The sequence below is a fragment of the Berghia stephanieae genome, chromosome 12 (genome assembly GCF_034508935.2).
Source record: "Berghia stephanieae isolate SIO BIC M18660-M18661 chromosome 12, UCSD_Bste_1.3, whole genome shotgun sequence".
NCBI classification, from domain to species: Eukaryota; Metazoa; Mollusca; class Gastropoda; order Nudibranchia; family Aeolidiidae; genus Berghia; species Berghia stephanieae.
Genome location: NC_088371.1, coordinates 34,827,296 through 34,851,987, shown reverse-complemented (window position 1 = coordinate 34,851,987; position 24,692 = coordinate 34,827,296). Strand labels below are relative to the sequence as shown.

The following is a 24,692-nucleotide window of genomic DNA, read 5'->3' as shown; positions in this document are numbered from 1 at the left end:
TTTGATTATATTTTTACCAAATTTCGTTGCCATTTATTAAAGCATGATTGCATCTAAGTATAATGCCATTTTGCTAGCCATAAGATTAATATTAAAGAAAAGTCCATTGTTATATTGATGATTTCACCCCTTTCCTTAACAACTATAGGAAAATCGTCACATTCGTTACGATACAACCAACATTTTTCTAATTCAAATTTCTCTTGTAGTGCATAAAATTTAAAGAAAATGAACAGTGTGTTGTAGAGCATGTTTTGCTAAAGAAATTATTTATCGTTAGAACTTACTGCTATTGTGTTTGAGTGATTTTGTTTTTTTTTGTTTTTTTTTTAAATTTTTTTTTTTGTGTTCGTTGGGTGTCAAGTTTTTGGGGAAAATCCTGAAAATGGCTGGTAAGGAGAAAGTTAAAGGGCAATAATTACAAAGCTATCCCATCATTTTTTCAAAACTTATATAATATTACCGTGGGATGGGGTGACTCAGACCAAACCTCAAAAGCGCCCCTCCCCCCCAGATTGAAAATTATTAAACAAATATGTGACAGTGCATGACATAATCAGTCGGGTTTTTTTTTTTTTTCATTTTCTAAAAGAACGGGGGATTTTTCATGAAGTTATGGTCAGATATATGTTAAAGTTATCCAGCAACCTTTCTCAAATTTCATACTTTTTCACCTTGACTAGCTGTAAAAAAAAATATTTAGAAGTGAAATTAAGCTTTGATATTTACCGAAGATGTGGATAAATGGTTGATTTAATGACTTATGAGAAGAACTCATATTTGATAAAAATTGACTTTCTAACTAATCGTGGCAATATCTTAGTTCAAATCTTTTCACCATCCGACTGGTTATTATGTTTTTCACTGTAACATATGGTAATATGTACATCATGTGATAGATTTTACCCTTCCCCACACTTTAAAAAAAGAACATCAGACAGGTTATTTCAATGACAAGAACACATCCACTGGTTGTATCGTGCGGCTATATGGTCTAATGGTATGACACTCATTTTCGAATCGGAAGGTCCCGGGTTTGAGCCTCGCGCTCGGCGCATAGTTGAGTCCTTGGAAAAGGCTCTTTACTCACATTCTCTCACCGTACTCAGGTGTAAAGTGAGTACCTGGCCGTTAACAGCGTTGACTTTGTCCGAAAAATTGTAATATCGCCTAACAGACGTCATGTCCCATCCTAAATGTTGCTGTTGACCAGAGACCCCTTGTAAAGTGCTTTGAGCACATTTAGTGGATATTGCACAATATAAAAGCTCAATTATTAAGATATTTTATATAAAGATGTTTTAAAAGTTTTGACTCGTTTGTATCATATTTTTCACGTTAACTCATTTTTCAAGAAATGTTGGCTAATCAGGTTCATCCATGAGGTGGCCACAGAATTTTGATATCCTTTGATTAAGCTCAAGAAGTTGTTCAGTCTTTACTCAAGAGGAAATCCATTGGTTTTATTTGATGTGTACTCACTTACAAGTCTGATAAGTTGTTATAGTCTTATTTTTGTAATGGAACTACAAATTTCTCAAACCAACACAGAATATTGTCCCACTACAAGACAATCTTAGATTAAGCCTCATGATTGCAATTAGTTTTCAGACATGATTATATTTTCACGCAGGTATACATACTTTTAACTCGCTCAATCCTAGAGATTTTTGCCACTTTTCAAAATTGGAAAAAATGTATTAAAAATGAGCATTTACATACATAGTTTTATTCAACAATCATTAACATGTAAAAACTAAAAAAATTAGCTTTGATGCTATGCCTATAATTTATTTTTTTTAAATGTAATAGATAGGCATGGGGTAAAAGTAACCCGGGTAAACTACGGTAAACTACGGATATAGTTGGTGTTAGGGTTAATATGTAATGATTTAATAGCCTCTTACTAATCGGCCTTCCTATTTATATTAAAAGGTTTTTGTTCATATTTTAATTTATTCAGATTTTTGGTTCAAACATTTTTATTAACGACGTTTTTTGGGGGGGTTTTTCAACTTATTTTACAATTTGGTGACCTTTGCCCGACCATGGCTGTATCATTGACCCCTCTCCTGCTTTATGTTTTATATGTGGTATATATATATATATATATATATATATATTATATATAATATTATATATATATATATATATATATTATTATATATATATATATAATATATTATATATATATATATATATATTATAATTTAATATTAGTTAAATTAGTTACATTTTAAATTGTCATGATGTCTATTCATTTTCTTTGTATTTACAGGAAGAGAAGTTGTCTCCCTTTGACTCTTTGTACGTCCTGTGTGTCTGGAATTTGTCTCAGATGGCTTATCCATTCAGGTAAGTCTAATTCTTTAAAATCCTCGAGCTGCATTGCTGTCACTGTGTCTGAGCGAAAACTCCAGTATCTTACCAGTAAATGAATTACCTTTACCGATGTTCCATGTCGGACACGACGTTGGAGATCATGGTTCGCCAGCTCTCTCTCTCTCATCTGCGAGTTTCGCACATTGATTTATGGGGCTTCCTACGTAAATGATTACACTCATTAAAAAAGAAATAATTCATGTAATTTTTGCCACAGCGTGGCTCATTGCGGTACAATCTTTGCTTCGTACCCGAAAGGTACCGAGTTCGATCACCCACCGCTGCGGTGTGTGGCCTTGAACAAGTCACCTCGCCCTAGCTCACCTTGTGGCGCTGCACTGCGGCTGGCGCCTGGGTTATTCCAGTCTCCCCTTGGAATAGATCCGAGCGAAAAATTTCCCCTATGGAATGAATAAAGGGAATTTTATTGATTTTTAAAATTTAATGTTTTATTTTACACACAAAAATAAAGGTTGTATTTATAGAATGCATTCAAACAAAACACCATGCTCCAAGGTTTTCTTTCAATATTTAGTTTTAGATATGAATTTTTCCCACAAAATAAACAGAATTATACTTTTAATGTGTACACTTTTCATCCATAGGATCTGTGTGAGTGAAATGATGATTACGTGTGCCTGTTTTAGCCCAACCAAAGCTTCTTTAGTATTTTCTGGAATGGTGAGTACTTTTATTGTGTCTTCTCGCTATGTGCGTTTGTGTGTGTTTGAGATGGCTTTGTGTTTGTGTATGTGTATGTGTGTTTCAGAGAGAGAGAGAGAGAGAGAGAGAGAGAGAGAGAGAGAGAGAGAGAGAGAGAGAGAGAGAGAGAGAGAGAGACGCAGAGAGAGGGAGAAAGAGATGATTTGTCCCAAATATAATTTTTCTTTTCATTTTTATTCAACCCTCTCCTCCCCACCCCAGTATGATGGATCTGTGAGTCTATGGGATCTGAGAGAACCAGTAGCCCAACACAAAACCTTACCTCATAAAGATGACGACCATATAGTGCGATTTCCTACCTATATGACCGGTAAACAAATTGATACATACAACCTGCCACGTATATGGATTTAGTCGTTATTTACATTATATTTTTCAGGGCTTAAATCTTTGCCATTCTGATTTTAACCTCCAAGGTCAGATTTTTAAAGCTCATTTCTCAGTGGAATCTGGTAAAGTCAGTAAAATAATAATAATAATAATAATAATAATAATAATAATAATAATAATAATAATAATAATAATAATAATAATAATAATAATATAATATATACTTTATTCATCCCAAAAAAATGGAAATTTGTTTACATGCATAAAAATGTATCAACACAAAGTGAGAATCTATGGCGACAATGTATACATACATATATGCAAATGCACAAAAATGTAAAAAATATACAACCAAGAACTAATAGCGACACTTTATATTGATAAATTGAGATACATAACGAAGTCAAACCACAGCTTCAATACTAATGAACAAAAATGAATACGACAGCTTTGAAAAAGATTAAAATACCAAATATGGCATGTTTTAGGCTTAAAATTTGAGTTATACCCCACAGAGTATAATCATAACCCAGACACGTGAGTGGGGTCGTGGATGGCTCATACGGTAGAGTCACGATCTCCCCGGCCTGGTGGAGTTGTTGTACCAGTAAGGTCGCGGGTTCGAGCCCCCCATCACCAACGTGAAGTTTTTATTCTCTTTTGTCTTCTGGGACTTTCCTACTCACTTCATTTCTTGTTATAATCTTAACCACATCTTATATTTGTATGGCAATACGGTCAAGTCGGCCATCCCATAATCTTTTTTCAATACTTATATGTTCTTTTTCAAATAGTCTAAGCTAAGCTTCGATCTGTACACCATGTCAGTGTAATTTTTCTTTTTGCTTTGTCCAGCAGTGTTTCGTACACACTTTTCAAATACTTTTTTAGCTTCTAGAGTTTCTAGATAAAAAAGTTAGCTTGGGATAGAGAAAAATGGAAACTGTATGTCGGTGGCCTATAACCTGACCCAGGGTGAAAAAGGCAATGATGATGATGATGATAATAATGATGATGATAATGATGTTAAACTTTTAAGTCTTAAAAAAATGAATAATCTTGAAACAAAAGAGGACAAAAATGATAAAAGATGGCTTCCAAGTCATTGTGTAAAACCTGTTATAACTCTGCATAGTTCACTCGTCACTAAATCTGATTGGTCATTCTAACTCTGATATCCTCTTCTTCCATCTCCTTGCATATCCTTGATTTTTATTTGATGGCTTACAGTTGAAAAAAGGAGATTTTAGCTTTAAAAAAAAATTTCCCTTTATTCATCCCATACGGGAAATTTTTCTCTAGTGTCTATTCCAAGGGAAGACTGGAATAACCCAGGCGTCAGCCGCTGTGTAACACCGCAAGATAGAAAAAAAAAGAGCCTTAGCAATTCAAATGCTGTTTTAAGCTTGATATTATCATTAAGAAATCTTCAGATTTGTTGATCCTTATTATCTTTGTTGTTATTCCCAGCTGGGGTGTTAGAGGCCGAAAATCATAAAAGTCCTGTCAAGGCTATTACTGCTGTTCATTCTTCAGTTGTTGGGTGAGTTGGGTTTTCTATGCGAATATTGTGAGCGATGATGGTGATGATAATGTGGAAGATCATGATGGTGATTTTTGCGAAGTAAGATGACGATGATGGTGATATTATATATTATATGTTTGTGTATGTATATGTATGTGTTTTTGTTGTTTTTCTGGGTTTTTTTGGTATCCTTTTATTTATTTTATTAATTATTATTATTATTTTTTTTTTAATTTATACATACCTTTAAATTTATCACTTATTTATTTATTTACTTTTATGTCCCCTCTTTTGTTTTTGTGGGTGAAATTGCAGCTTTTCATTAAAATTTTTTTTTTTTTTCTTCTTTGCATTTTGTTGGATTATTAAAAATTTCCCAAGCTATTTTAAAATTAGTGATTAATTTTTTTTTTAAATCTGTCCATAACTTTTTAATATCTTTCTTTTGTTAATTGCAAATGTTAATAATTATCTTTTTATTTATATTCTTTCATTTTATTTATTTATTTATTTTTTTAAATTCCCTCTAATTGTTTAGATCGAAGAGAGATGAGGAAACAGCAGGTATGTAATTTTTTTTCACTGCTAAGTTAAGCAAAGAACATAAGGAAGCTGTTAGAAGCTTGGATTTGTAAAACCACTAGAGAGATTTTCTACGTGATGACAAGTTGCTGTACCATCAAATTAACTTCAGTACAATCAGTGTCCGGAGAGATATCTTTATATGATGCAGATAAAATAGTCAATGTGTGAAATCTATAAAAATGAGGGGGCGAGAGGAGGGAGGGGGGGGGGGATGTCAAGAGGACTAAGTAGATAATGTATTTTACTCACATCCTGAAAATCTTGTCATGAGTCTCATCATCACCGTCTAATTTTTCCATGAGCAAGAAACTTAAACCTCAGCCATTGATCCTAAAGAATGTATTATGTGTTTTTAAAAATATTTTTACGCTTGGTTGCAGTAACACTTCGCACACAAGATTTTTACTTTATTTCTAAGCACTATTCTTATGGATTTTCACTTTAAGTGTACCTCATTCCTCAATTTTCAGCTCCATAATGCAGCTGATTCATGGGTTATCTCGGTCTTAATTTGAGATAGACCCTAAATACCTAAGAATGAAATAAAGAAATTTTATTTTATTAGATATTTTAAGTGATACTTATTATCACTTCGTCTTTCTCGGATCATCTAATCCAAGACTGATATGCTCTGAATGAGATCTGTTTTTTAATAATTTTTTTTGACATTTATAATCAACCTATGAATTAACCGAAAAAATATAGAAAGTATTGACAAATAATTTTAAGCAAATAAAATCTCAAATTTTTATTGTTAGAGCCAATTAAATCTTGTGCTCTTTAATATTTATATATTTTTCATTGTCATTTTATTTTTCTCTTTGATTTTGTCTCTACGCATTCCAAACAGAATCTAGCTCAGGCTTGTCCTTCCAACTGGCATCAGTAGAAGAAAAATCAGCCGTCAATTTGTGGGTAGGCCTACTTTGTTTTCTGTTCAAATTTTGTGATTTTAAATTTTAAGATCTAGATTTTTATTATTAAAATTTAACACAAAAATGTTTAATGGATCAGAAAGTTATATTTATAATCGTCACACCGATCTCCCGCATTATCGTGCAGTAGCCTGACTGTAGGCCCAGGCCTAGAACCCATGTTAGCCTACCATGCGGGTCTGTTCGGTTCTTCCGGTAACATACGTGAAATTCCGGTTCTCCATTTTGTAAACGGAAGTGAGTTTAAGTCGTTTGGTATTGTGGTAGATTTATAATCGGAAAGGCCGATACCGAATCCGTTCTTTTTAGTGAAGTTAAATAGCTATACATGGCTGATATCGATTGTAATTAAATTATTCAGATTGAGTACTCATAAGCATTCAAAAAAAGTAAACAAGTCAGTAGATTTATACATTTATGTATCTTCCTGATTTTTTCTGAATCTCCCTGACTTTCTGTCCAAAACTCCCTCTTAATAAGCTTGGTGGGTTGGCAGCTATGCCCCAGCAGGCAATAATGATACTTTCCAATTCATACTGTACCAGTCACCTGTTAGGCATACTTAGTGTACTAGCCCTCTTACAACATCTGTCACTACTTATAGCCAGCAGCTATTTGTTTTATTTTATACTCATTCATAAACTCACTCTTTTTTCACAGGTTGTGGCAGAGATCCCCGTCCCTGACCCTGCAGGATCTGAACATGACCTTGGCCTTTCTCCTGGAGGGAAAATCAAACTTATCAGAAGTTCTAACATTTTACTCAATAACCCCAACAAGTGTGTATAGTCTTTTTTTTTTTTTTTTTGGTTAACTTTTCATATACTTCAAAATCATTGTCTTTTCTTTTTCTGTCTATTAAAAATAAAACAAAAAACTAGAGCAATTATACAGCGCAGTATCCGCTAACGAAGTGACTATTCTCACCCCCGGGATGCTAGTCTTCATAATAGAATAATAGTAGTCCACAATTGTTGTATGTTTAATCCAAAGGTTGTAATGCAGTAATTTGTTAAGTTTCTTGTCACAAGTTGCACAATTAAAAAAAAAAATCAATCAAATCCAAATCGCAAAAAGTTTTTTTTTTGGTAATCCAATCGGCCGGGGGGTGGGGGGGGGGGGGGGGGGGTGAGAATAGAGGCAGCCATCCGCTAAACTAAACATACTCAAAGTCAAAGCGTTTTACGAGGGGTCCGTAACCAACAGCAACACTTAATTCACTCAACCCTAACCCAGACTATATCCATTGTTTACCCGGAGTCACTTTTGCCCCATGCCTATTTATTACATATTTCTGAAACAAATTTTGGCGTAGTATCAAAGCTAATGTTTTTAGTTTTTACACTTTACTGGTAGTTAAATAAAACTATCTATGTACATGCTCATTTTGAATACATTTTTTCCAATTTTGAAAAGTAGCAAATATCTCTAGGATTGAGTGAGTTAAACATGTAGTGCAAGGCATGACACCTGTAAGGCGATATTTTTAAAAAATAAATTTTTGATAGAGACAACGCTTTGAATGGCCAGGTACTCATTTTACACCTGAGTATGGTTAGAGAATGAGAGTAAAGAGCTTTTTCCAAGGACTCAACTATGTGACGCTCAGAGCAGGGCTCGAACCCAGGACCTTCCAATCCGAAGTCGAGTGTCATACCACTAGACCTAATAGCCACCCATATAAAGTTTTGAATGGTATAAATCGCATAGGTGGACAGGGGGAGGGGGGGGGGGGGGAAGAGGGCAGAAAGAAATCTAGACCTTATCCAGGATTGTTCACATCCCTTTGCACGAGAAGCCAGTGCTCTACAAACTAAGCCATTGGGATCCCCACAAGAAAGATAATCACCTCCAAAAGAGTAATAAACAAAAATGAATATGATAGCTTCAAAAAAGAACAAAATACCAAACATGGAACGTTTCGGGCTCAAGACCAAGCTTTTTCTTTACAGAGAGGACAGACCGAATATTTCTCTGTTGTCAATCTGGCTGGTTTTTTTTTGTTGTTAGCTGAAGAAGGGTTTTGAGCCCGAAACGTTCTGTTTTTTTGGTATTTTGTTATTTTTTCTTAAGCTGTTATATTCATTTGCTGCTATGTGGTCTTGTGGAATGACACTCGCTTTCGGATTGGAAGGTTCTGGGTTTGAGCCTAACTCGGCGCATAGATGAGTCCTTGGAAAAGGCTCTTTACTCACATTCTCTCACTGTACTCAGGTGTAAAATGAGTACCTGGCCATTAATAGTATTGTCTCTGTCCAAAAAAATTATAATATCGCCTTACAGGTGTCATGTCACGTCTTGTCCTACATCTTAAATGTTGCTGTTGGACAGGGACCCCTTGTAAAGCACTTTGAGTCTATTTAGTGGATATTGCTCTATATAAAGGCTCAAATTTTAATTTTTTTAAAACTTTTGTTTATTTCTTTTTTTTTTACAGGCTACTTACAGCTTCCAGCAGCTTAGTATCACTTTGATCCTGTCAACCAATGTTTTGTTTATTCATCTTAATTACGCCGCTACCACATTATCTCATTCATCTGTGGTGTTTCATTCATCCTGTTTTGTTGATAAAAGGGAAACCTGAAACATTCATGTGATCTGTTTTTGTAATTAAATTGAAGCTTACAATCCATTTCACACTATTATTTATAAAAGAGTCAGTCGTGTTTTGTTGCATCCTTTCACTAACTTCTTTTTTTAATATTTTTCTCCAGATATCTGTCCTATTCCCAAGAAATCAAAGCCCTGGACGTACAGTTGAATCCAGCAGACCTCAACCACCTATATGTGACTACTGATGCTGTAAGAATTAAATATTTTACCCAGATCCTTAAAAGAGTTTTTATTGGCTAAGCGGACGAGATGAAGTTGGTTGGAAGCAAGGTTATCTATTAGGCTAGATTTTTTTTTGTTTCAAGCGTCCGTGTCAACTGCCAATTATTATATATTGATGTCGCTAAACAGGGAAACAGGGGATTTACTAAAATGTATGTCGCTATTTTGAGGTTTTTATTACTAATAACATGTAGCAAAAAAAATCGGGACAAGAGGTCATTGTCGTTATCCAAGGGGTTGTCGATATTCAGGGGTGTCGTTATCCAGAGATTGCACTATATATAAGATTTATGGTGAAGAATAAGATGTTTTATCCCTTCACTTTATGATCAATTTTACCTGGGGTCACTTTTTGTGTCAGGAGACATTTCATGTTTCCATTTATACAACACAGACTTGACATATTGCCTATTGCATGATGACGTGCATGTGTGACGTTTATGCTTCAATATCTTTCTGACAGGGTTGTGTGGTTCATGGGGTCAGGTTTGGAAAGAGAGCTTATCCACCAGCCTACAGTCCCATGGTTGGTGAGTAAAGTTTTGACTTAAGGCGATTATTGTGTATTATTATTATTTTTTTTTTCAGTTCTCATTTTACATAAGTAAAAATGATTTTTAAAAACAAACAAAAGAAAAACAAACAAATCAAAAATACAAAATCAGTTAATATATTTTATATTTATGCAGGTTTCCATACTGGTATCAAATTTGGTAGTTTGACATAAAATTATTGGGGGAGGGGGGTTGAGGGGGGGGGGGGGGGGTTCAAGCCCTGCTTCAGGCACTTTCCTTTTTTTTTTTCTTTGGGCAAGATTATTAACCCCCAATTTGCTCACTTTGGACAAGGGTGTCTCCTGTTGATGTCTGCCGTTTGTTTTATGGATTATTTATATTCCTTCATAGAATGCCCAAGCAACAGCTTGGCAACAAATAGAAAAGCAAGTTTAATAATCAGAAAAGCGCATGAGAGTTCCTCGGCATCTAACGATGCCACCTGAAAGGGCATCACGAACAGCTAAAAATTAACAAGAATATGACAAAATGAGATTCAGCATAACCAGTTTTTATTAAACTTGTTTGAGGATGAGAAATGATGCATTTTAAATAGCATCACAGGTGTTGACTTGTCAAATGATTTTCCTGCCTTCCTGTCCTTAGGTAACTCGATTTGTCCCTTTAAACATGAGATTTACTGGTAAATTATTAGCTATTGCATTAAGCTTTTTGAATGAAATATTGAAACTAACATCCTCTATATTGGATCAAAATATGAACGGATGAAGTCTCATTGTTGTTGGAAAGCAATTATTTCAGTGCAATTCTCCAGTCCAATGAAGACATGAAAAATTTCTGAGTTTAAAAGAAAAAAATTGTTGAACGTTATTAATAATGGCACCTTTTTAACCGTGCCTTAACAATGTCATCCTCCCATCTCTCATTCATCTTTCAAGGTTGCCAATTTTACGGAATATTTAGAAATGCTTTAATAATATGATAATATATACTTTATTCATCCCAAAAAAATGGAAATTCGTTTACAGACGTGACATGCATACAAATGTACAAACACATTTACGGAATTCAGTATGTTATAAACCCTCAGTATATTTTCCAATCACCTGCTAAACGGGGAAATAAATAAGTACATAATGTCTTTTTACCAGAGTTCAGCACTCAGAAAAGGGTCGGTCTAATCTTTGTGTTTTGAGTAAAAGTTCAGTAAAATTTTTACTGGCCTGAATTGGATTCAATAGTCTGATGTCACGTCGCCCAGCAATGGCGGCCGTTGTGGTTCTAAACAAAGAAAATCTGTACTTTTTATTCTTCATGCTGGCTAGAACTTTTCATATGTCTTGTGATCAGAATGTGTAAAAGTCAAAACATGATCAGATTTATAATGTTTTTTTTTCCTCTGGATACGCTTTTATGCTCGTCGGAGAAATATTTCATAAGGGCGTCCACCATTGTTCCAATAGTTTAGAGCCAGTTACTAAGTTACCATGCATCATTACGAGGGCAGCGATGTTACGACTGTTGAAGCGTATTGGCATCCCTGATCTTTGTTGTCTCATTCATTCTGTTTTGTTGACAAAGGGGATCCTGAAACATCCACATGTGAACAGATAAGGTCTCATTGTTGTTATGTAACTGTTGTTGCTCGAAGCTCAAAGAAATAATAATAATGAGAAATTGAATGTAAGCTTCAAGTTAACTACAAAAACAGATCAAATGAACGTTTCGGGTTTCCCCTTTATCAACAAAACAGGATGAATGAAACACTACAGATGAATGAGTAATGTGGTAGTGGCGTAGTTAAGATCAGAAATATGTGAAATTGGATGTAAGCTTCAATTTAATTACAAAAACAGATCAAATGAACGTTTCGGGTTCCCCTTTATCAACAAAACAGGATGAATGAAACACTACAGATGAATGAGATGATGTGGTAGTGGCGTAGTTAAGATCAGAAATATGTGAAATTGGATGTAAGCTTCAATTTAATTACAAAAACAGATCAAATGAACGTTTCGGGTTTCCCTTTATCAACAAAACAGGATGAATGAAACACTACAGATGAATGAGATAACGTGGTAGTGGCGTAGTTAAGATCAGAAATATGTGAAATTGGATGTAAGCTTCAATTTAATTACAAAAACAGATCAAATGAACGTTTCGGGTTTCCCCTTTATCAACAAAACAGGATGAATGAAACACTACAGATGAATGAGATAACGTGGTAGTGGCGTTGTTAAGATCAGAAATATGTGAAATTGGATGTAAGCTTCAATTTAATGACAAAAACAGATCAAATGAACGTTTCGGGTTTCCCCTTTATCAACAAAACAGGATGAATGAAACACTACAGATGAATGAGATAACGTGGTAGTGGCGTAGTTAAGATCAGAAATATGTGAAATTGGATGTAAGCTTCAATTTAATTACAAAAACAGATCAAATGAACGTTTCGGGTTTCCCTTATCAACAAACAGGATGAATGAAACACTACAGATGAATGAGATAATGTGGTCGTGGCGTAGTTAAGATCAGAAAATATGTGAAATTGGATGTAAGCTTCAATTTAATTACAAAAACAGATCAAATGAACGTTTCGGGTTTCCCCTTTATCAACAAAACAGGATGAATGAAACACTACAGATGAATGAGATAATGTGGTCGTGGCGTAGTTAAGATCAGAAATATGTGAAATTGGATGTAAGCTTCAATTTAATTACAAAAACAGATCAAATGAACGTTTCGGGTTTCCCTTTATCAACAAAACAGGATGAATGAAACACTACAGATGAATGAGATAACGTGGTAGTGGCGTTGTTAAGATCAGAAATATGTGAAATTGGATGTAAGCTTCAATTTAATGCACAAAACAGATCAAATGAACGTTTCGGGTTTCCCCTTTATCAACAAAACAGGATGAATGAAACACTACAGATGAATGAGATGATGTGGTAGTGGCGTAGTTAAGATCAGAAATATGTGAAATTGGATGTAAGCTTCAATTTAATGACAAAAACAGATCAAATGAACGTTTCGGGTTTCCCCTTTATCAACAAAACAGGATGAATGAAACACTACAGATGAATGAGATGATGTGGTAGTGGCGTAGTTAAGATCGAAATATGTGAAATTGGATGTAAGCTTCAATTTAATTACAAAACAGATCAAATGACGTTTGGGTTTCCCTTTACCCAAAAAAACAGGATGAATGAAACACTACAGATGAATGAGATAAAGTGGTGTGGCGTAGTTAAGATCAGAAAATATGTGAAATTGGATGTAAGCTTCAATTTAATTACAAAAACAGATCAAATGAATTTGGGTTTTTCCCCTTTTCAAAAAAACAGGAAGAATGAAAAAATACAGATGAATGAATAATGTGGTCGTGGGTTTGTTAAGATCAGAAATTTTGTGAATTTGGATGTAAGCTTCAATTTAATTACAAAACAGTTAAATGAAAAGTTTCGGGTTTCCCCTTTTCAACAAAAAGGAGAATGAAACCCCTACAGATGATTGAGATAGGGGGGTTGTGGTTGTTAAGACAGAAATATGTGAAAATTGGATGTAAGGGTTCAATTTAATGACCCAAAAAAAGATCAAATGAACGTTTGGGTTTCCCCTTTTTTAACAAAAACAGGAATTTTAATTGAAACCACGATGAATGGTTTATGTGGGAGTGGGGGTTTGTTAAGATCAGGAAAATATGTGAAATTGGATGTAAGCTTTTAATTTAAGAAAAAAAAGATTTAAATGAAACGTTTCGGGTTTCCAATTTTTTCAACAATAAAGGATGAATGAAACACCCACGATGAATTTTAGATATGTGGTAGTGGCGTTTGTTAAGATCAGAAATTTTGTGGAAATTGGATGTAAGCTTCAATTTAATTACAAAAAACAGACAAATGAAGTTCGGGTTTCCCCTTTATCAACAAAAAAAGGATGAATGAAAAACTCCCGATGAAATTTTAGATAATGGCGGTTTAGGGCGTAGTTAAGATCAGAAAAAATCTCGATTTAAAACCCCTGATCGCTCTCTGTCCTTTCTTTGGAAGTGGGGCTCTTCCAATGAGCTATCGGGACCCCCATTGATTGTTTTTTGTGACAGAAAATTTTAATTTCAAATTATTTTTATTTTTTACTATTTTATTATTATTTTTTAAAATTGTTCTTTTTTTTTTTCTTGACGATCTCTGTTCTTTTTTTTTTTTTTTGTTTTTCATTTTGTTATCTTATTTTTTTTTGTATTTAGAATAGCATAGTTATCTGGTTTAAAAATTTCTCATTTAATCTTTTTTTTTTAAATGGATTATTTTTTGTTTATTGTAATTAATTTTTTTTTTTTTTATTTGTAATTTTTTATTGTTAACATTTTTTTATTTTTATTATTTATTATTTTTATTTTTTATTTTATTTATTATTTTTTTTTTTATTTTTTTTTTTTTTTTATTTTTATTTATTTATTTTTTATTTTATTTTTTATTTTTTTTTAATTTTTTTATTTTTTTATTATTATTTTATTTTATTATTTTATATTTTTTTTTTTTATTTTTATTTTTTTTTATTTATTTATTATTTTTTTATTTATTTTTTTTTTTATTTTATTATTTTTTTTATTTTATCTATTTTATTTTTTTTTTATTATTTTTTTTTTTTATTTTTTATTTTTATTTTATTATTATTTTTTTTTTTATTTTTTTATTTTTTATTATTTTATTATTTTTTTATTTTTTTTTTTATTTTTATTTTTATTTTTTTATTTATTTTATTTTTATTATTTTTATATTTTTATTTTATATTTTTATTTATTTTATTTTATTTTTTATTATTTTATTTATATTTTTATTATTTTTATTTTATTATTTTATTTTTTTTTATTATATTATTTTTTTTTTTTTTTTTATTATTTTTTATATTATTTTTTTATATTTTTATTTTTTTTTTTTTATTTTTTATTTTTATTTTATTTTATTATTTTTTTTTATTTTTTATTATTTTATTATTTTTTATTTTTTTTATTTATTTTATTTTTTTTTTTTATTTATTTTTATTATTTTTTTATTTTTTTTTATATTATTTTTTATTTTTTTTTTTTAATTTTATTTTATTTTTATTTTATTTATTTTTTATTTTATTTTATTTTATTATTTATTTATTTTATTTTATTTTTTTTTTATTTTATTTATTATTTATTTTATTTTTTTTTATTTTATTTTATTATTTATTTTTATTTTATTTTTTTTTTATTTTATTTTTATTATTTTTATATTATTTTTTTTTTTTTTTTTTTTATTATTATTATTTTTTTATTTTTTTTATTTTATTTTTTATATTTTATAATTTTTTTATTTTTATTTATTATTTTTTTTTTTATTTTTTTTTTTTTTATTTTTATTATATTTTTTATATTATTTATTATTTTATTATTTATTTTATTTTTTATTATTATTTTTTTTTATTTTTATTATTTATTTTATTATTTTATTTATTTTAATTATTTTTTATTATTATTTTTTATTTTTTATTATTTATTATTTTATATTTATTTTTTTTATTATTTATTTTATTATTTTTTTTATTATTTTATTTTATTATTATTATTTTTATTATTTTATTAATTTTAATTATTTATTTATTTTTTATTATAATATTTTTATTATTTATTATTATTATTATTTTATTATAATTTTATATTTTATTTTATTAATATTAAATTTTTATTTATATTTTATTATTAATATTATTATATTATATTATTTTATTTTATTATTATTTATTATTATTTATTTTATATTATTATATTATATATTATTATTTTAATTATTATTATTATTTTTATTATTTTTATTATTTATTATTATTATTATTTATATATATTTTATTAATTTTTTTTTATTTTTATTATTTTTTATTTTTATTATTATTATTATTATTATTTAATTTTTATATTTTATTTTTTATTATTATTTTTTATATTATTTATATTTTATTATTATTTTATTATATTATTATTATTTATTATTTTATTTTAATTATTTTTTTTATTATTTTATTTTATATTTTTATTTTTATATTTTTTTTTTTTTATTTTATTTTTTTTATATATTATTATTTTTTTTTTTATTTTTTTATTATTTTATTTTTTTATTTTATATTATTATTTTTATTATTTTATTATTTTATTATTATTATTATTTATTATTATTATTATTATATTATTATTATTATTATTATTTATTTATTATTATTTATTATTATTGTTAATTTTATTTTATTATTATTATTATTATATTATTTATTTTATTATTATTAATTTTTATTATTATTTATTATTATTTGTTTTTATTATTATTATATTTTTATTTATTCATCATCTTCATCATTATTATTTTATTTTATTATTATTATTATATTATTATTACTTCATCATCTTCATCATTATTCATTTTATTATTTATTATTATTTTATTATTATTATTATTATTTTTTATTTTATTATTATTATTAATTTATTATTTTTTATCATTATTATTATTGTTGTTATTATTATTATTATTTATTTTTATTATTTATTATTATTATTATTATAATTATTATTATTATTATTTATTAATTATTGTTATTATTATTATTATTATTATCATCATCTTCATCTTATTATTATTCTTATTTATTTATTATTATTATTATTTATTATTATTATTTATTATTATTTATTATTATTATTATTATTATTATTTTGTTTATTATTATTATTATTATTATTATTTTATTATTATTATTATTATTATCATCATTTCATTTTTCTATTATTTTTATATTATTATTATTATTATTATTATTATTATTATTTTATCATTATATAATTATATTCTTCCTTCATTATTCCATTCCAGGCTGGATGTCAAGATGGAACTTTGCATCTTTTCCATATAAGATCAGGTCTGTGGAAAATGTTTCAAGATTTTGAAATAAGACTGCTATTTTTTTTTTAATTGAAAACTTTAAAAATCCGTTTGTGGAATCCACATTAACTCACTCTACCCTAGCACCGACCATATTCGTAGTTTACCCGAGTCACTTTTACCCCCATCCCTTTTTAATTACATTTTTCAGAGACAAATTATAGGCGTAGTATCAAAGCTAATGTTTTTTCATTTTTACACGTTGATGGTAGTTGAATAATACTATCTATCTATGCACATGCTCATTTTTAATACATTTTTTTCAATTTTGAAAAGTTACAAAAAATCTCTACGATTGAGTGAGTTAAGTAACACTCTTAAAAAGTCAACTTCTTCTTAAACCTAATGCCTCTTGCTGATCCTAAACGTTCTATTCTTTATCTAAGTGTGTCCCACGAATAAGGGATAAAGTCAACCAATCTTTCTTGTCTGGCTGTGTTGGTTTTATAAGAATTACACGGTTACCTTTTTTATTCCATATCAAAGGTGTCCCGACTCTACTCTAACCGTACAAGCAACATGTGCAGTAAATTTTTTAAGCTTATATTAGATCTCAACCCCTCCCATACCCTCGGCTTTGGACAAAAAAAAAAAATTCCTTTTATTCATCCCCAAGGGGAAATTTGTCTTTAGGGTCTATTTCAAGACTGGAATAACCCAGGCATCAGCCACAGAGCAGTGCCGCAAAGTGAGCCAGGGCGAGGTTACTTGCTCAAGGGCACACAGTGCAGCGGCGGGTAATTAAACTCTGCACCTTTCAGGTACGAAGCAAAGACTGTACCACTGAGCCACGCTGCCCCTGTATGTTGAATGTTTGTGTCCTATAGTGAGCAGCAGATAGCCAGGTCCAAGGAAATGGCTCTTTACTCCCATTCCCTGGGTGGGGTTCCTGACCTCCCATAGTGGGCAGTGAGGTACATACTGCGTCTTCTATCCCCTTACATCGGTTTTCCAACATGCTTTCTGTCTTTGTCTTGGAATGAGATTACTTGGTTTTGTTCTGGCCCTGGCTGGAGTCCTGGCTGGAAGGGAAACAGTCAAATGCATAGTTGTTTTGGGAGATGATATTTTTTTTCCTTGTAAATCATCTCTCTGTTATGTATTGTTATTTTAAATGTATAATGTAAGCATTTGAGTGTATTCCTCTTTGTTGGATTTTGTGCTTGTGTCCGGATGAGACTTATAGGTGATCTCAAACTAATTACATTGGTTGTATGCTCTTGGAATCTACATCTGATCCCTATTTGTTGCCAGCTCCCCTTTGTCTTACTTTCTCTTGGTTTCTTTAATTGTAATTCTAGAACTTTTTACTATCCCATTTTCTTCCTTTTTACTGGCGCTGATATAACCTAAATGTGTTGCAAGTGCCGTAAAACCCTTAAAAACAAAACAAAAACAAACTCTCATTCCCTCTTGAATAATAGACAATCCTGTTATTTGGTGGGAATAATAGTGTAGCCACGTGGCTGGAGAAGAAAAGGTAAAGTGAGAAATGAACTGATTTGAAGGTTGGCTGAAGTGAAGAACGTATCAATAAAGATGAGAGAAGACAGATTAAGATGGTTTGTATTGTTAGGAGAGGAAAGAGAGAGTATGTTGGAAAGAAAATATTAGATATATAATTAGTGGGAAAGAGAAAATGGGGAAGCCTGAAGATAATATGATTGGATAGGGTAAAGAATAATATGAAAGAACTGCGTGGGACTGGAGGAAGATGATGCATTTAACTCACTCATTCCTAGAGATTTTTGCTACTTTTCAAAATTGGAAAAAATGATATTAAAAATGAGCATGTACATAGATAGTTTTATTAAGAATTAAAATTTAAAATTGAGCTTTATATAGCGCAATATCCACTAAATGTGCTCAAAGCGATTTACAAGGGGTCCCTGGTCAACAGCAACATTTAACATGTAGGACGAGACATGCCGCCTGTTAGGCGATATTACAATTTTTCGGACAAAGACAGCGCTGTTAACGGCCAGGTACTTTTACACCCGAGTACAGTGAGAGAAAGTGAGTAAAGAGCCTTTTCCAAGGACTCAACTATGCGCAGAGTGCGAGGCTCGAACCCAGGACCTTCTGATACGAAAGCGAGTGTCATACCACTAGACCACATAGCCGCACAAGCCAAATTCAACTACCATTAACATGTAAAAACTAAAAACATTAGCTTTGATACTTCTACGCCTATAATTTGTCTCAGAAAAATGTAATAAATAGGCATGGGGTAAAAGTAATCTGGGTAAACTACAGATATAGTCGATGTTAGGGTTGAGTGAGTTAACCGAGATGCATGTAAATGTGGCATTCATTATGGCAACCATACAGAATGTGGAATTAGATGAAAAGAAGAAGTGATGGGAACTGGACATTTTGTTTTGTTTTTAAATTCTCAAAATCACCTCTCTAACAGTTAAAGTCGGATGTTCTCGATATTTATCTATTTATTTTTAATATTTTTACAAAATTACCGTACATGCTTATCATTTTATGTCTATGACTTCATGGTTTGTTTGGGTTTTTAAAAAGTTTAATTTCTCTAATTGGAATTAACGTGTTAGATTTTTGGTTTTGTTCATTTTAAATTTAGATTTTTTGATGTTTGAAATCTAAACAAATATTTATTATATCCCTCACATTCTATTTTCCAGAACATCCAATCGCAACATGGAGGGAGTTCATCTCAGGGGAGACCATTCTAAGCGTCCGTTGGTCTCGGAGTCGTCCAGCTGTCTTCTTTGTTCTTGATAATAATTCCAATGTTTTGACCTTTGACCTTGTGGAGAATGGCCTCTGTCCCATTAAAACAGACAATATACGTACTGCTGAGTGAGTTACTCAATATTTTTGTTATAAAGGCTTTTTAAGATAAATGTCTATTTAGGTGCGACTATGTGGTCTTGTGGTATGACACTCCCCCTTTTGACTGGGACATCCGGGGTTTGAGTTCTGCTCTGAGCGGTGTTTAGCTCAAGTCCTTGAAAAAGACTCTATACTCACATTCTCTCAATGGCCCCAGGTGTAAAAGGAGTGCCTGGTCATTAACAGCGTTGTCTCTGTCGGAAATAAAATATAATATCGCCTAATAGACATCATGTCTCGTCCTACGTGTTTAGTTTTGCTGTTGGCTTGAGACCCCTTATAAAGCACAATCTTAAAAGTTGTGTATGAAACAGACAAAGCAGAAAGAAAAATACAAGGAAAAAAAAAAGAACATTCCATAGAATCAGCCTGTTTGGGATGATTATTTCTTGTACACTCGAGCGTGGTTTCCTCAAACTCTTTGGGACATGCTTTACACGTCAAAGAAACAGCAGTTCAAGGAAACTTTGTACATAGAGTAATAAGGAAAAAATAATTTCGACATTCTAAGGAGTTGGAAGAAACCTGTGTGTGTTCGATTGTATTTTTCTTTCCGCATTGTCTGGCCCTGTGTCGTACACACCTTTTACTTTTAAGATTTTTATCTGACACCAGTGTCTGCCATTTATCAGAGACGTTTTGCAGCTTTGTAGTAGTAGTACCTAGTAGTAGTAGTAGTAGTAGTAGTAGTAGTAGTAGTAGTAGTAGTAGTAGTAGTAGTAGTAGTAGTAGTAGTAGTAGTAGTAGTCCTTCAGAGCCATTGGACCCATTATCCCGGTTTCTATAGCGTGAAACAGACAATTGTGATTGCTTGTTATCCTTTGGATAGGATGCTAGTCTAACGCAAAGTACTTTCCACCAAACCGAACAGCCGAACAGACTCAACCCATTCACTGCTGGGTGGACAGGGGGGGGGGGGAATCAGGAAAAAATCTGGACTGCACCCAGGATCGGTCACTGGTCCACTTGCGTGTGAAGCGAGTGCTCTACCATCTGAGCTACAGTCAGGACCCCCCCCCCCCCTCCTTTGTGGTTTGATGATAATGGTATTATAATCGGCTTTGGACTTGTATGTTGAATGTTTGTGTCTTACAGTGAGCATCAGATAGCCAAGTCCGCGGAAAAGGCTCTTTACTATGAACTTTGTCCTACATTTATGATTCATTCGATCTTGACCAGTTTTCAATTAACCAGTAGATTTTTGACCAATCAAAACATGGAATTTGTGACACACCCTCACACATGCTCGGACAAACATAGTTGGTTGTTTATAAACAGTAATGTGAATGAAATCGCCCTCTCTCTGATCATTGTTATTGTTTTTATATCGCCAAATGGGTGACTAGTTATCACATGATTTTCTTGATCAGATTATAAACGTTTAGGTTTACACATAATTGTCTGTGTTGGTTCTATTGATCAAGTGGTAGAACAGTGAGTATTTTACTTAAGCACAAACCATCGATAGTAAAACATGTGTAGTTTGCTGTGTCTACCAATCACTGCCATTGTTTACATTATGATGATTGTCCGAGAGGCGTGGTTATCTACCGGTCTATTACCAGTATTCTATGATAGTATTTTTCGATTTTACACTGCCCTATTGATACATTTTTCCTGACATTCAAAGTTGTGTAAAACTATCTGTGAATGATACAATACAAGCTATATGAGATTCTGTAATTATAAACTATTGTAAAAGGCATTTTAAGGATAATTCTTATTAAGCCTTTAGTAAGATAAGATAAGATACTCACATTTCCTTATCGTACACAAGTAAAATGTGAGTTCTTGGACTGCAACAGCATTGTCTCAATTATTGATGCTATGCTTTTAGTTAAATAATTCACAACACCTGCCAGCCGGATATAATGTACGAGCACACAAAACTTTCTGTTACCTTAGACGTTTATAGTCTGATTAATACAATTTAGTGAGAACTACTCATAAAAATTCATTTTATACCTGAGTCTGGTGAGAGAATGTTAGTAAAGAGCCTTTTCCAAGGACTCAACTATGCACTGCTCAGAGCAGGACTTGAACCCAGGATCTTCCAACCCGAAGGTGAGTATCATACCACTTGACCACATAGCCGCACTCTATCCACAGCTTGAGCAGTTTAGGGAAAGGGGGGGGGGGGGGGGGGGGGGGAAGTCAATCACCATTTCTGAAATGACTCCTTATAAAGGAAAAGGATAAGTAAAGAATTAAAATTTGCTCTTTTTAATTTTTCTTCCTGCCAGTGCTATTTGTATGGAGATTGGGGCTGACCCTGATCTTCTGAGTTCTGGAGCAAACCGTCCAGCACAGATGGTGAGTGCAATATTCCTCTTCTTCTTCAAATAATTCGACTGACTCAGTCAGACGTGAGTATTATTGCTGATATGCATACCCAAAGAGCAAAATGAAAATAATAATTGATTCTTTCCTGATAGACGTTTGTGCATCTTTAAATTTCCTGTTTATTAGGTTAAATGCAGAATAACATAACATCCATTCCCACAATATAGTATTTATGCAGGGGTGGCTAGTACACACACACACAAAAATCCAGAAAATTTTAAGTCCCCCTAAATAAATAAATTGTTTTAAATAAAAGTTTAACCTAATAAAAAAAATATTTTTGTATGGTTTTATTATTTTTAATTTTTTTTTTTTTTGGCGGTAAATGATTATTCCATTCATTTTTTTATTTAAAAAATGAATTTAACCTTATAAAGATTTAGATTTTTTTTTTTTACTGTAAATCAAATCCTGATATAAATTTAGAATGAAGGGGGTTGGGGTTGTCAAGCTTTCTTTCATTAAATTGTTAGATAGCCTCTCAAAACTGGATGTTTTGTCCTCAAATTGTTCTTGATCTTGTTTGGTCAGTTTCAGCACACAAATAATTTAAATTTTGTCTACTTTAATGCTGATAGGAGCCACTTGGAGGAATCGCTTTATTTTATTTTATTCAAAGTCAAAGCTTTTTTTTTTTTACCTGCACTTGGTGAGATACTATGTTAGTGTTAGTGCCTAGGCAGGACTTATACAATGAAGTCTGGATAAGATAAACTTGCTTAACCCTCTCCTTACCACCCATTTTCAGGATTTTCCCCAAAACTTCAAACCCAACTAACACAAAATAGATTTTTTATCACTCAGACATAAGAGCAGTAAAATTCTTGCGATACGTAGTTTTTGTAGCAAAACATGCTCTACAACACGCTGTTCATTTTCTTTAAATTTTATGCTCTACAAAAGAAATTTTAATAAGAAAAATGTTGGTTGTATCGTAACGAATGTGACGATTTTTCTATAGTTGGTAAGGAGAGGGTTAAGGTAGAATATTGTTTAAAATCAACTTTCCGTCCAGTCCCATTTATTTCCTTATACTTATATAAGCCAACTATTCAAAATCTGGTTTAATTAAATAAACACACATCAGCACTGATTAAAATTAAAATAAACTGTTCCAGGCCATAGTGGCTTTCTTACACCACATCCATACATGCCAATCCCAACCCTTTAGTTCTTGCATACATTCACATGCAAAGCTGATATGATAGATAGACATCTACTACAACAAATGCCTGCCCGACAAGAAGGCAAGAGATCGGCTTACTGTTCTTGTTGCCTGTCTGCGACATGATTGGTTCAAACTAAAAGTTGTCCTTCAGAACTATTTGGGCTCATGGAGCCAGTTTCTACAGCATGTAACAGACAATAGCTATTGCTTGCTACCATTTGGATAGGACACTAGTCTATCACCAGATCTAACAGACTCAATCTTTGTTGGGTTTATAGGAGGGGTTAGAAGAAAAAAAATCTCAACTTCACCCGGGATTGATCTCATCCCCCTTTGAGTGTGAAGCGAGTGCTCTACCAACTGAGCTATCAGGACCCCAAGGTACAAGCTACCATACCTCATCTTTGGCAAAGTTCCTAAACTACGATATTTTTCTCTGAAAACGGATAGGATAGGATAAACATTGCTTTAGATTTTTTTTAATGTTTCTAATCCCAAAGAGTTCACAACGTGACTTTTTAATCTATGTATTTTTAAAATTAGTATTATATGCAGAGTTTTAGCAAGTTTATAATGTAAAACCCTACAAACTGTAGAGTGATCCTCGACAATATTGGAGGTTTCCACAAGACGAAGAAGAGTTTATCTTAAGCGGACTTAACTGTATTTGTTAACACTTTACAGTGTTGTGTATTATTATGCAAACATTTTCATTTTTTCTTTTATCTTATAGATATTTACTATTTTAATTCTCTTCTTTTTTTTTTTTAATTAATCTCTCAGGCGTTTGCCTTAGATAATGGAACCATAGAGTGCCTGAATGTGAGTGACGAGATGCGGAAACAGCAACCATTGGAGGAAGATTTCCTAGCAAGCTACATCGACAGATTTTGATAAAACTTTCACGGGAACGGTTTATCTTTATATATTTGGGTGTTGGTAAAAATGGGATAGGAATTTTTCAGTTCTTAGAACTTTTAGAAAAATTGCTGAAAATTTTCCCCCCTTCATTCTCATTTGTGATAAAAAGTAATTTTTGTTGGGTTTTGTCATCATTAATTATTTTCAGAAAATAGCGTTAACCCCCCCCCCCCCCCCCCCCCCCCCCCCCCCCCCCCCCCCCCCCCCCGAGAAAAGAAATGGAAAGACAACGGAAGATTTTATTTTTTTAAAGCCAGATTTAAGTCTGTCAAAGAAAACAGATTTTGCAGAAGGTGAAAATTGTTTGGTGACATTGACATTCTATACCTTGGAGTCTTGCAGACTGGATGATAATTTTCGAGGAAAAAAAAAAACAAAATAAAATTTTCTCTGTTCAATTAAGAAAAACAAAACAAAGGAATTATAATGTCATTGTCTGACAAATTATTTATGATTGACAATCAATGGTCTTGTTGTTTATTATAATGAATCGGGATGCATTATTGTTGGCCTCTCAGGCCATATATGAACAGTTGTGTCACATGTCGAAATAAAGCATTTCCATTGGATAGTTTTATCCTATATTTATAGAATTGAGGTTAT

General features: G+C 31.6%; 1 protein-coding gene across 1 annotated transcript in view; it reads left to right on the top strand.

The window, feature by feature from the left end:
- The window catches only part of LOC144957645 (cytoplasmic dynein 2 intermediate chain 1-like), a 75,367-nt gene extending 51,112 nt beyond the window's left edge, over window positions 1–24,255 (top strand). Inside the window, exons 20-32 of the mRNA XM_078888990.1 lie at window positions 2,279–2,355; window positions 2,988–3,063; window positions 3,307–3,415; window positions 4,906–4,978; window positions 5,499–5,524; window positions 6,396–6,460; window positions 7,141–7,259; window positions 9,195–9,282; window positions 9,779–9,841; window positions 16,724–16,769; window positions 19,447–19,624; window positions 21,901–21,970; window positions 23,952–24,255. Of these exons, the coding sequence (XP_078745116.1) occupies window positions 2,279–2,355; window positions 2,988–3,063; window positions 3,307–3,415; window positions 4,906–4,978; window positions 5,499–5,524; window positions 6,396–6,460; window positions 7,141–7,259; window positions 9,195–9,282; window positions 9,779–9,841; window positions 16,724–16,769; window positions 19,447–19,624; window positions 21,901–21,970; window positions 23,952–24,062 (1,101 nt within the window). The 3' untranslated portion in view covers window positions 24,063–24,255. The remainder of the gene's footprint in view (window positions 1–2,278; window positions 2,356–2,987; window positions 3,064–3,306; window positions 3,416–4,905; window positions 4,979–5,498; window positions 5,525–6,395; window positions 6,461–7,140; window positions 7,260–9,194; window positions 9,283–9,778; window positions 9,842–16,723; window positions 16,770–19,446; window positions 19,625–21,900; window positions 21,971–23,951) is intronic.
- Window positions 24,256–24,692: the final 437 nt, after the last annotated feature.